This window comes from Camelus bactrianus, chromosome 21, assembly GCF_048773025.1.
Source record: "Camelus bactrianus isolate YW-2024 breed Bactrian camel chromosome 21, ASM4877302v1, whole genome shotgun sequence".
NCBI classification, from domain to species: Eukaryota; Metazoa; Chordata; class Mammalia; order Artiodactyla; family Camelidae; genus Camelus; species Camelus bactrianus.
In genome coordinates this window covers 19066886-19080975 of record NC_133559.1, presented here as the reverse complement: position 1 = coordinate 19080975, position 14090 = coordinate 19066886, and the positions used below count along the sequence as shown (strand labels likewise).

Here is a 14090-nt window from a genome sequence, read left to right as displayed (position 1 = left end):
GGGAGAAATTGTTCAGAGATAGCATGAGGATCAGAAGGCAGGCAATAGTGTCATTTGAAACATAGAAAACCTCAGTAAATATTGGCATTATGAGGTACCTATTTATTCTGCATCTGAAAAGCAACAATTAAAAAGTCTAATTGCAAAACAATTAAAAAGTCTGTGAAGGATGTGGGCACTCTAATATTCATAGGATTGCAAGCTGGAGGGCAGCCGTGCACTGCTGAACTTTAACTTAATCATACTTTATGATCTATTATCTTTCTAAGTATTTCTAAGTACATATTCACAAACTTGCAGAGAGATGACCATTTCTGTGTTGTTTGAGGTAGAAAAAGCCAAAATATACTTTAATGTTCATCAACTGAAAAACAGTTGAGTAGATCATAATACATCAAAACTATGGGATATAAGGTGTAGTTAAAAGAATGAAGTAAATCTATGAAAACATCTGTAGGACTTATTGTTCAGGGAAAAAAGCAAATTGCAAAACCATATGTAAACATGATACAAATTTAGTAAAGAAAAACTGAGTAACAAAGCTATATATCTCCACATGTGCGTGTGTATTTGGATATGTATACAGACTGCTGTTTGACAGGACACACATCACACAGACGTGGCTAAGCAGGAGATTGGGGTGGAGAGGATAGTAAAGAAGGACTTCTGTTATATCTTTAGCTTATTTTACAATAAAAGTACTCAAAAATTACCTGTACAAATTTAAAGTAAGTAACGGTTTAAAATGTTTTAGGAAAAAGAAATAAGAGGGAAAGTAAGGATGGAAGAATTTATAAGTTTACAGATAACACTGGTCCACAGAAGAGAATCCAGTGAGTCAGCAAAAACCTAGTATTGACACACTCATACTGCTTGTGTAAAGCATGAGGCATCTTAATTAATTGTTTGAGAAACTGTGCTCTAATTAACATAAAGTCATGTAGGATATTGAGTCTTTTCCCAGTACCCCAACCTACTAGCATGACAATACCAAACAGGCAATCTAACACTCTCAAGACTCAAGACTTGGAAAGCAGCACTGAATGCAGTCTTCAGAAGCCCCTGGCGTGATTACTCTATGACTTACATATCCTTTGACTTTCCTGGATGCAAAGCTTAGGACTCTGCTGATGATCACCATGGCTCTTTCCTGCAGGTATGAACTGTCTTCATTCATCCACACAGCCATTTCCTGTTAAAAACACAATAATCATCCAAGAACCATGGTGTTTCCATTTCCACAGGTCCCTTTCTGGTGTTCATCATCATTAATCAAGGTCCCCCATGGTCTCCCAAGGGTTTCACACCTAACCTATATTTACTTCAAAAATATGACAATAAGCTAGTATATTACCATCTAGTATAGTACATTATCTACCATAATAACTATACCTGGCTTTTATTTTATTTAATTCTACCCAACATTTACTAATCCAGTATTTACTAATATCCACTATGACAGTCACTTTTCCAGGCATTGTGAAAAGTTTAACATGAGGCTATGATGGGATTTGGAATTATCATCAGCTGCTTTTCCTTATCTTTTTCTTTCAAAGTATATATCTCCTCTTTTTTTTTTTAATCGTAGGATCTGATTTGCAGTTTTAAAAAAGAATCAAAATGTTGTCTGATCCTGAAATGTCATCTTATCCCAGAATTTCCTCTGCGAACTCACCATCCAGATATTTTCTGGCTCATGGTTTAGAGTACATTCCTGGAGGCAGCTTGGTGAGAAAATTCTTGCTAATTTTGATTCATTGCTAGATTTGGTCTGTTGTGCCGTAACTTCTTCCTACTCTAAATCCTGAGCTGCAGGGACATATTTATAATCTTGTAAAGGGAAGAAGACTGCGTATGTCTCACATCTTAGCCACCGTTGACAGACTTAACACAGACTGTTGGAAGCCTTAGTGTTTGTGCCAATGGTTGGCAAATCTCTTCCCTTTCACTTGATCCCCTTGTGTAAAACTGTTCTGAAGTTTATTTCCTAGGGCAGAAGACGTTATAAATCTCAGAGGGGTCAGCCTCTGCCTTTTCCAGCAGTGTAGTTCAGCTCTGTTTTGAGAATCAGGGGAGTTTCTAGACATGGTAGATGCAAGAACAAGGTGGTTAAGTAACGGACTCCCAAGTTAGAGCAGCCCCTCCACTCATTATAGCTGTGCACACATTACTGCTCCTCTCTCTGCTTCCATTTCCTTATCTGAAAAATGGGAGAAATAATTTTAACTTCCATATAGGGTTACTTTAAGGATTCAGGTAAATAGCCCACTTAGTAACTATTCAGCTTAGTGCCTGACGTAGGGTGAATGCTCAGTACGCAGCCTAGGGTGGCTGAAAGAGCACACGCGGGGACAGGGTTATGCTTGCGGGGCAACGATAACTGCTTTAAAAGGTTGCGAAGTTAACATTGTTTTAAATGCACAGAGAACATTAGGCACAAATTAGCTCTGTATATTTTATTATCCCTCACATTTCTTCTTATCTTCACAGATAACAATTCTGCTTCTTTTCTTGAATGTATTTTATGATTTCAAAAACCCATAGATGCTTGTGATAGAGTAAGTCAGTCTAGTTCCTCAGTATTTTCAGATGGCCGCCTCCTGGTGCCATCGTGTTAACAGTGCAAAATTGAAGAGCATGGTATGTCCAGATCAGCCTGTGTCTCTGGCTGGGACGTTAAAAACACAGTGAAGTCTTGGATGTGAAAAATGGGGTTATGGATAGTTGTTAGACCTTCCTCTGATAGCATGGTATCCATGAAGACAGGATGTTCACAGGATTCCCTAGCCCCTGGGTTGTTAGGGAAGCCCATGCATACAGACCCTATCAAAGTGTGGTTCACGGTTCTTGAACCCGAAGGTTGTTTAGGCCATTCATCCTATGCTCTGTTACCCCATGTAGTGTTCACTCTTACATTGCCCCGTAACACTTGCCTTCCTAAGTGTCTGTTGATGCCATTCTCCCAAAATTGAATTCTTAAGATTGTGTCTCTGTAATTCAAATAAAGGGAAGTGATTTCATTTGGGGGATATTGACACGTTCTGAAAGGTAAAGAAAATCTTTTTAGTCGCCAAATCCCTTGAAGGAGATCTAAGTATGGCAAATGGTAAATAATGAGTAAAATATAGTACCCTCTTTAGATTTATGACAGGAAAACGAAGCCACTTATTTCCCTTTACCTTTAAGATTTGCAGTTTGTAGAAGTCTTTAGACACTAAGATCAGAAGAGTGTCCTCATACACGTTGAAAATACTTCGGTATAAAGTCTGAAAAACAAGAATGTTACACAACCAGCCAGCCAGCCAGCCAGCCAGCCTTAGACAAAATTTTACCAATGCCTATAGTTTTGCATCCTGGGGACCTGTGTTCTCTCCATAAACTGAAGGTGAGAAAGGCGGGAGGTAGCTGTGGAGATGAGATCTCACCCAACGCTACATGCTTCTACACCTTGTAGGCAAGTGAACTGAGTAGCTGTGCTGAGAAATAGAAGCATTAGATGTTGCTAATCTTACTGTAGGACTCTTCCTACCTCCACCTTTCCTGGCTCCTCTTTCCTTCTTTGCAGCATTTGCCAGTGAACTTGCTGTTCTTGCTGAACAAATTAACTGAAATCTCTTCACCCATTTGTTCCCATAAACCGTGTACAATCGATTAAATCTCATGGGTTGTAGAATTCACAAGGACCCCAGGGGTATGGATTAGTGCTGGAATATGCTATTTATCTATTGTATCTGAAAAGGGTGAAGGTGAGAACAACAAGGATTACAAGTTTTAGGCAGACATTCTGGGGGATTGCTGTAATGCGTAGTGATGTCTCACCTCCAGGTCCTCTTGCTTATCTTCACTCTTCCCTATTTCTTTCACTTTGTCAAGACTTGGTATAGAAAATACCATTTTAAAGGATGACTCTGTTATCTTCAGTTGAGTTTCAAATTGCAATGAGGGATCCACGAAGCTGACAAGAAAAAAGCATAATTATTAAACTGAGGAAAGAACAAATATAACCTCACTTTAGTGGCTTTTTCTTTCTTTTTCTTAGTTTCAGAGAGAGTGTACTAGAAAATGAGGCCCAACTTTTGGCTTTATATAACACGTGGGCTTTAAATGTTATTGTAAAAATGACAGTGGTGCTTGTCTGTTTTGGGGGAAAAATTATTTGTAACCAGTTATTTAGAATTCAGAATATATTTCTCCAAAGACATAATAACGTAGAGTGGTTACCTTCTCAGCCAAGCGCATAAAGCTATGCTGAGATTTAGATAGTTGAAATACATTTCTGCCACATTTTATGGAATCCATGATACTATGTTTCTCACATTTAGTATTTCTGATATTGAGACATATCTTCCAGTAGATGGCAAAAGAAGCCTTCCCATCAACAGCTAGGAAGACAATCTGAGACACAGCTATTGTTCCTTCAGTAGGTGTGATCTGGATAACAGCCCCTCCTGATTTCTTTTGAGATGAAAATAATAATATTTTTTAAAAGATGGTAATATAGTTGGTAAGGTAAGAAATCTTGTGCTGAACTCAGAGTCTTTTTCCTCTACTGGACAAGAAGATCTGAATATCTGATATCCACTGTTTGGAATGGAATCTCTTAGAATATATTAGATATTTAAAATTTTGGGAAGATTGATTTGACTTAATCATGTGATCTAATGGATTATTAGACTCTGAACAGATACCTATCAAAAGCTTCCAGGAATAAATAAAAAAAATAGTGATTTAAAATGTGCTTTGAAATCATATTGCCTGTTCTTAAAATGCTAAAATGGTCCAGGTCATGAACAGGGATTAGGAAAGTAGCATGACACTCGGATGCTGTGCCTAGGTAGACCAAAAAAAATTAAATTAAAATTCAAAGCAAGCCTTTCCATGAACCCTGTAAAATAATACGCCTAATTTTATTTATATGTATCTATGTATATATGTATGTATATCTTCTAGGTGACTAGGCTTTGAAGAAACATTTATTTCAAGTTGACACTATTTATCAAAAGCTCTAAGAAGGTTCAGCCCATCTGCATTACTTTAGGTTCAGGGGAAACAGATGCCAAAACAGAATTAGATGCACAAGAGATTTCCAAGAGAAGCAGAGAGAGAGAAAGAAGGAGGATTAGGCTAAGATGAGTCTTGGACTGCAGCAAGTTCCAAGGAGGGTTCAGTCTGGCTGTTGGGGACTCCTCAGGCTGAAGTCACCCACTGGAGTTATTTGTCCTACCACACTGGGTCGTTAGTGGGAGCAACCTGTGGGAGGTGAGGCCTCAGAGACTGAGCTGGTGGATCTATAAGCAATGGCTGGAGCTGTTGACCAATGAGGATCTCCCAGAGCAGGCAGGGCATTGGCATTTTCATGGTTGCTTTTCAACTAAATCAATAACTTTACTCTCAGAAGGGTATTTTGAATAAGTATTTCAGAGAAGATACAGTCTTTTATTTACAAAGATAATTATCTAAGGTTGGTAAAATATAATTTAGAAAATTTCAAAATTTCGGAATACTATGCTGCCATTAAAATGGAAATGTAAATTTACAGAAAAATTAAAAATTAACAAAGCAAAAATTAAAAGAGGTATAGAAAATTGAATGTGTAACCTGCTTATGATTTTGCAATAATTAGAGTATCTGCCTATCCATGCAATGTAGAAAGATTAAAAAAGAACATGAGAAAGAAAGAACTAATAGTTGCTGAAATAGGATGGTGGAATTTGGAATAATTTTTTATTTTGGACATTTGTGATATGTATCTATTACATTTTAAAGGTACTCAATAAGTGAAATAAGAGTGTATTAAAACTTATTATACCTGGAATTCATGGCCAGGATCATGGCTTGATTACTTAATAGGCCTGAATATGCATCCCATAGGCTGGTAGCTGTTTGAGCCTGTATTACCGGAAGAAAGAAGAGAATCAATGGTGACAGACCTTTGAAGCTTATAACATCGTGTGTAATTCTGTCTTTTACAGGACTTGGAACATGAAGTCAAGGGTTCCCAGAAGTGTTGAGACCAGACAAACTGTAATTTAAACCCACACACAGTGCTAAATGCTAGCCATTTATAGCCAACCACTGTGCTTATGTAATTAGCATTTCCAGACAAAATTTTGTTAGGAATGCTCTTCTGTACACCACTCTATTAAGTGCAGTCTGCTCGGTGTGGAGCCTGCCTAGAAAGATACCAGCAAGGTGATTTAAGTTAGGCCTTACTGAAGAATGTCCAAATACACAGTACTATAGAGTGAGAACCATGTACAGGTCAATGTATAGCTGTCTAGTATAACTATTTAGACTTATAAATGATAATCAGTGGGGTTCTATTAAGAATTTCCAGTTCTTTATTCAAGAAACTGGAGAACTGGAGAAGACCTAAACGAATCGTTTATTTTTTCTTCTGTGCATCCCACTGTGGTTCATGCAAGCCTCTGTTGCAGTGTCACTTTCCTATATCAGGGCCATTGTGCTGTTTATAGAAATTCTCAATTTCTATTTCCAAAGTAGTTCAAAGTTCTCTTTTAGGTACTGCTGTATAATAGTGATTTTTTTAAAGAGGATTTATTCCCTCTACTGCATAGGTAAATGCCTGCCCCTGATTACCTATCACCCTAAAAACAAAAAGCAAACAAAAAAAAACCTTCTCTGTTTGCTCAGTGCTGCTCCTCTGACTCTAGCATTGAGTGCCCCGTGGGGTCTATGTTCTGCCTCTATGTGCTGTGAGAGCTATCCTGATGGATGGAGCTGTATGCTTTCTGTTAAGTTCATGTTATGGACTGTATGTTTGTGTTCCCTCAAAATTTCTCTGTTGAAATGCTGATCCCCAGTGTGATGGTATTAGGAAGTGGGGCCACTGGGAAGTGACGAGGTTTAGATGAGGGCATGAGGATGAAACCCCCATAATGGGATTAGAGCCTATTTATAAGAACAGACATGAGAGAGCATGCTTCTAGCTTCTCTGTCACGTGAGGATGCAAGGAGAAGATGGCTGTCTGAAAACCAGGAGGAGGAATCTCACCAGACACTGAATCTGCTATGCTTTGATCTTGGACTTCCTAGCCTCCAGAACTGTGAGAAATGAATTTCTGTTTAAGCCTCCTGTTCTGTGGTGCCATGTTAAACCAACCTAAATTGACTGAGACAGTCAGAGAAGCTTCCTGATTGGGGATCTGAACTAAAAAATGGCCTCTCCCCACAAGGCATAAGCACCCTGCCATGACCTTCCTGGGAATCAGCATTCTCGCACCCCTTCTCTGGGCTGTGCTCAGACTGAGTGGTGCAGAAGGCTTATTAAATATTTATATTCACATCTATCATTGATTCCTGACAACACCAAACATGATTTTACTTAACCTTGAGAGAACAACTCTTTGCCATGTTACTTATTAACACACTGAACATAATTATTACTGAGAGGGTATGAAACCTACTATATGGCTGAAAACTTTCACTCTAACATGGAACTACAATGGTGATTCATCTATTTTGAAAAGATACGTATTTTTTTTTATCCTTGTCACCACTTTCATTCAGTTTGGGCAGAAATCCACTAATCCCTGTTTCTCTGGGCAGTGACTAAACATTGTCTCTATATAAAAAATGTCCTTCTGGCACTATTGCCTCGATGCGAACTTTTCTCATAGAACATGTTTCAACTGGACTTGAGTCCTTGGAAATCAGTTTGTAACACTTAGGCTCTAAATCACTGGTTCTCAACACTGGCAGTACATTAGAGGGGCTGAAAAATGTTGATGTTGATTCCTGGGCCACACCTCCAGAGATCTGGATTGAATAGGTTTATATTCTAGACGAGATGTCAACACTAACCGGAGAAGGAGAAGGGGAAGGGGAAGGGGAAGGGGAAGGGGAAGGGGAAGGAGAAGGAGAAGGAGAAAGCCTTTCAGGAGATTCTGCTGTACAGCCAGAATTGAGAAGCCCTTTTAAATTCTGCAGCTTGATTGTACAGTAATACATTGTCATTTAGCTGATCTATGATAACACAGACCTCTGTTTGCCCTCTGTTAGCTAGCATCTCTTTTTCTTGGAGACAAAGTTGTTACCACAGCTCCATCCCCAGCTTATTGTTCTGCCCATGTTACTGCAGCATCACATCTTTTGCTGATTGACTGATGTACAGCAATACCTCTTCTTTGTTATAAGCATGCCTTCTCCTGTGCCACGTGTACTACTAATGCTTATCTAATTCCAAAAGCCGGGGCACAAATGGAAAAGCAGTAAGTATTGTCTAACATGTATAAACTGTTTTTCCAGTGGTGTCAGTCTAGGGGGTTATGGGAATTAGCCGAGAATTTCACCTGCTTTTCCCAGTTAGGCTTTTTGTTATTGTTCAGAATATATAGCATGCTCGCCAGTGTTCCCAGAAACTCTTCAGTGCCCCCTCTGGGAAGAAATGGTTATCATTCTGGCTTTAACTTGTATTATATGGATAAGTTCTCTTTTATATCATTTTCAATTACTCCTTAATCACTATGGATCTTCATTGGAAACCCACAGTAAATGATAAAATCGTCATCATCCTGGAAATCTGTACTTTGTAATATATTTCATAACACTGGGTTCTATGACCAGTGTGGTGGGCCTTAAGCTTCCATATTTATTATTTTGGCTTTTTTATCTAAGTTATCCATCTGCTTTTTATATGTATATTATATCATTGACATTTTTGTTCAATGTCTTGTCATTCTTGGCCAGAAGAATTGGAGTCTTGCCAAGCTGACTAGTTTCTTAAATCTCAGATGTTTCAAATCACATTCATACAATGTATGTTTCTGATGCCACCTTAGCCAGGGGAAAGTAAGATTGCATTTCTGTGGCAAAACCATTTGTTTCCATTTCAGAACCATATGCACTGGGAATAATACCTGCCATTTTACTGGATCTGGTGTAAAATATTAATATTCATTGAAACTTGATGTTCTCTACCTAGAAAATCATTTTTCTTCCCCTTTTTCATTTTTCTTAGCTGGGCTTCTGCCCCTTGTGCTTTCTCTGATTCCTTTTCACCGAGCAGTGCAATTCGCATTTCTGTTGAACTGCATTACTGACGGCCACTAGAGTATACTTTCTTGAGGCAACTCAAAAGTTATAAATAGCATGACTATAAAAGCATTGAACGTCTGCAGACACTGAGATCCAAATATCCCTCACTTCCTTAGTGGGGAAAAATTTCCACTTTCTTTGATTGGGGCCAGCAAAAAGAGAAATTTATTTTTTAATCTTAAGTGTACATAAACATCGTAAACAGTATGTCCAACACTGTGTAGTAGTATCAGCCTAGTACTGGTTACTTAAAGTGTTGTTTTAAGTCCAGGTCTCAGTGTAATCATTCCAACACTTGCTGGTGACTGCCCACTTTGGAGACCTATATTCATACGTATCCATTTCAGTATCTGACAGAATTCTGCCGATGAAACTTACTGGTTTCTTTTCCCTCTCCTCTTTTTAATGTAATTGTATAAACCCTCAGAACTAGTAATACATGTTATTATTAGTATGTCAATTCCTATATATAAGAAAACCTAAGCAAAACAGGGATGAAAACCATCATGTTCACATCAACTTCAGCGATTCAACAGGGAGAGGATTACTAGCTACTCTCTTATTTTTTGAAGGCTGCTTATAACTCCTTTCTTTTATATATCCCTGGTTTAGACCAGGATTAGACCCCTGGGTTAGATCATTAAGGATTATTGTAATAACATAAACATTCTTTGCAAGTTTTCTGTGATATTCATTGAGGCAGAAAAATTTTGTTCCAAATAATTAAAAAGGTTTGGCTAGCTGGTGATTGCAGACACTGTTTCCTAATCGCTACATTTTAGAAAGACCTATAGACCATGCACTTATTTTGGAACAATTTCAAGTTAGCTTTCCCCAGTCCATCTAGGACTTTAATTTACAATCTGTTATGCCTCTTACTATCCACTTTGACAATATTAATGTTACCCATGAACACTAATAATTTTAGGTAGATCATGTTACTAAACGGCTTCTCGATTCAGTATTAAAAGGTTTCCCTTTAAACTAATAAATCTCCACTGGATAGAAAAGTCTTTGTTATTATCCTCATCAGTGTGTGTTATCTGGTAGTTGGAAATGGCAACACTGACTTAACAAATCTAGCCTGTGGAAAACCACAGACATTCCAGCAAGTAGTCTAGAGATCCCTGAAGGCAAGATAGAGGGTGTTGGTTCAGTGATTATGTTAATATGTACACACTTAAAAAAAACCTCCCACATTTCTTTTTACTTATTAGACATTTAACAATAGCAGTTAGAATGAACCACAAAACTACATTTTAAAACAGTGCATAATACCTAAGGTATTAATCTTTCCTCAAACAGTCCTCCCCGAGCATTACTGAAATTGTCTTGTCAGTTAACGTTCTCACATGCCAATTCCCTAATACACACACCTCAATCCATCCACAAGGAGAAACACTTTGGTTCTGTCCCAAGTTGAATCTTCTTAACATTTATTAAAATGTTACAATTCAATATCTGTCTAAAAGAAGTCTCAGAAGGAAAGAATGAAGAAAACATAAGGAAGAAAATTGTCCAGTGAATAATGCAAGGTAATTTCTCGGAGATAAATGGCTGGGGTCTTTAGATGAGTAAGTGCCTAATATATTTGAAAAAAAAATACACCTAAACCTGTTATGAAATTTCAGTTTAGCCAAGATAAAGAAAAATTTTAAAGGCTTCCAGAGAGAAAACAGATGACAAAGGCTAGAGAATCAGACCCTGATCATTGATCATTGGTTATACTGGATACCAGAAAAAAATGTAACTTACGCCTCCAATTTTTTTAAGAGAAAATAACTTGCAACCTAGAGAAATAACAGGAACCATAAATGTTGATGGCTGTCTTATAGTGGTATTTTAAAAAACTCATCTACATTGCATCATTAAAAAAATGGGAACATACCACTTTTGTAAAACTAAAAAGGCATTTAAAACTGATCATATATCCACTTCATAAGGAAAACAATCTCTAAGTTCTCAGAGACAGAAACTGCAGGTTACATTCTGCTGCAACAGTGCTATGAGATTACACGTTAAAAGAATGGAACAGTGGATATCTATATGCAGAAAGATGATTTATATTCCTACCTTACACTACACAAAAGTAACTCAAAATAGATGGTAGATCTAAATGTAAGAGCTAAAACTAAAATTTTTAAAAGAAAGCATAGGAGAAAATCTTCATCAATTTTGGTTTAGGCAAAATTTTCTTAGGTACAGCTCCCAAAGCACAATCAACAAAAGGAAAAAAAAAGATAAATTGGACCTGTACTGAAACCTTTTGCTCTTCAACAGATACAATTAAGGAAAAGAAAAGAAACATACTAAGAGAAAATCTTTGCAAATCATATATTCTACGCTCAATAGCCATAAATCTAAAATACCCATAGATAAATGATCAAGAAATATTTAAAGTCTACATGAAGAAAAAACTTTACTGAAGATTCAAGTAAGTGAAAAGAAAAAACATGTTCCTGATGACAAGACAATAACTTAAATAAATTCTCCATAAACAAATCTATAAATTTAGTGCAATTCTAATCAAATGCCAAAAGAAATTCTGAGAGAAATTTCACAAGCATAGTCCAAAGTTCATCTAAAAGTGTAAATGAGTAAAATTAGCCAATGCATTTTTGAAAAAGAGGAATAATTGGATAGATTCACCTAATTAGATATAGAAGATTTTGTGCTATTATCTGAGGTATCTATAATAGTTTAAAGGTATGATAGCTTCTTTATTGCTCTGATTTGCTATGATGACATTGACTACTCCTGCTGAAGCCAAAAGATGCTGCTAAAGACGCTGCTGCCATCTGTCAAAGGCATTGCTGCTGCTGGTAGTGCTTGCTGATAGAGTCCCATGACTGCTGATACCCATTATCAAGAGAACTGGCTTATTTCACTGAGCATAATATCCTCCAGGTCTACCAATGTTGTTGCAAATGGCAAGATTTAGTTCTTTTTATGACTGAGTAATATTCCACTGTATATATGTACTATATATTCTTTATCCATTCACTTGTTGCTTCCATATCTTGGCTATTGTAAATAATGCTGCAGTGAACATGGAGGAGGGGGGCATATACCTTTTTCAATTAGTGTTTTCCTTTTATTTGAATAAATACAAAGGAGTGGAATTTCTGGATCATACTAACATAATATTGTAAGTCAACTATACTTCAATTTGGATAAAAAAAGAGAAAACTAGGGTTGCACAAAAGATGCTCTCACTTTATAGCAAAAGCCACAGGTGACTTCTGTTACTGTCACCATTTCAGCTACTCATTGTTTCTCTCTCTTCTACAGCAGCCCCACCTTTCCAGGACTCAGCATCTGTGTCCTGGGACTGAGCTACAGTGAGGTCACTCTTGCCCTTTTCTACCAGCCTGCTGTCCTTGAATCATGCTTATGCACCTTGTTAATCTCTTCACACAAGATGTGCTCTTCCTTGCAGGCTCCTCCATCCCGACAGTTCTGTCTCATCTGGAGTGGTCCAGACACGGTCTAGCAAGAACTCAATTTAGACTCAAACTGTGACCTCTACATGAAACAAGTTTGTTTTTTGTCCCATAAACCATTTGACCATCTCCTTTCTTTGTATGTACAACTATTTCCAACCTAAGTATATATTATTCTCTTGAATATAGTTTGGTTTCTGGACTTGATCTTTTCCATAGCCAAGTGAAATATAGACCCTGCTTCTGAAAAACAAATGAAGAACTGAAATTGTAGTGCAGATTTTTTTTTTACATTTTTTTATTGAGTTATAGTCATTTTACAATGTTGTGTCAATGCAGTGCAGTTTTAATCTTGGGACCACATTCTTACATAACAGGCTTAGTAACTAGCTTGCTGATTCCTGCTGCACCTTCAGAAACAAACTGGTGAATCTAATAAACTTGTTTCTGTAATATAAATAGCATACATTAACTCTTTATGCTCTCTAGATTTTCCATTCACTTAATATTTTCAGTAAAACTCTTCATCACTGTGTTGGCAATGATTGTGTTTGGACTATTCTATTTTTTCTAACAGTGTATATATTCCACTAGATCAAAGCATAATATATTTCTCACTGATGACAAATTTCCACTTTGCAATCCCTACTAGCAACAAAACAAAACAAAACAAAAAGTAATTTTAAATTCACATAATCAGATATCTTGTTCTCTACTAATTTACTTTATTAATTAAGCCTCCCTCTCTTCCTCAGAGAAATAAAGAAGGATTTGGAATGGCTTACAGACAAAGAAAAAAAATTCCAATGATATAAAAGTAAATAAAAGCTAGAAGAAAATAAAGATAAAAATTAACATAAAATTGATGATTTGAAGATGAGGCGCATTCACAGACATATGTAGTAAACAGCGTCTTTACAAGAGCAAGAGATAGGTTTCAAATTTTAGTTACAAATGCATAGTTTGATCCAGTGATAAAACTTAGATTATCTATAGAAGCATCTTCTTGAGTAAACTTGTAAAGCATTATACACTAATGATTTAAACATTTTAAAAAGTAATGCACACACATGTACAGTACAGCACAAAAGGATAATAACAGACAAAGTTTACAAGTCTTCCTTCTGTCTGTCCAGAGATAGAATATGCAGAGTGTTAATAACACTATTTTGGCTGAGAAGACTATGAAATAATTGTTTTTCCCTGTGACTCTTCCATTGTACTCTGTCCCTCTCTTCTCTGCTGACCCCCTACCCTAGATCCCCTCCTATACGATTAACTCCCTTATTGACTTCTAAGCCTGATTCCATGAATTTTTCATCTCTTTTGTTTATTAAAACAGCTTCACCATTATTATTAATACCGAACCCTGTTTATTTAAAATCTTCAACCTCATAACTTATTCACAGGTCTTGATCCCAAGGGCAGGCAAGATTCCTGGTTTCAGGGTTGATACATTATAGCCTGGTGCTTAGACCAGTGACTGTGGAACCAGGTTCTATGGCTTTGTATCCTGGCTCTGCCACTTGAAAATTATGGGCCCATGGAAAGGTCACCTCTTGCCTTGGTTTCCTCATCTACCAAGTGGGG

At 37.1% G+C, this 14090-nt stretch overlaps 1 protein-coding gene across 1 annotated transcript in view; it reads right to left on the bottom strand.

Annotated features, from left to right (window-relative positions):
* The window catches only part of MROH9 (maestro heat like repeat family member 9), a 106013-nt gene that overhangs the window by 44645 nt on the left and 47278 nt on the right, over positions 1–14090 (bottom strand). The window contains exons 4-7 of the mRNA XM_074349963.1: positions 5810–5889; positions 3820–3955; positions 3180–3266; positions 1088–1192 (exon numbers count right to left, since the gene is read on the bottom strand). Of these exons, the coding sequence (XP_074206064.1) occupies positions 1088–1192; positions 3180–3266; positions 3820–3955; positions 5810–5889 (408 nt within the window). The remainder of the gene's footprint in view (positions 1–1087; positions 1193–3179; positions 3267–3819; positions 3956–5809; positions 5890–14090) is intronic.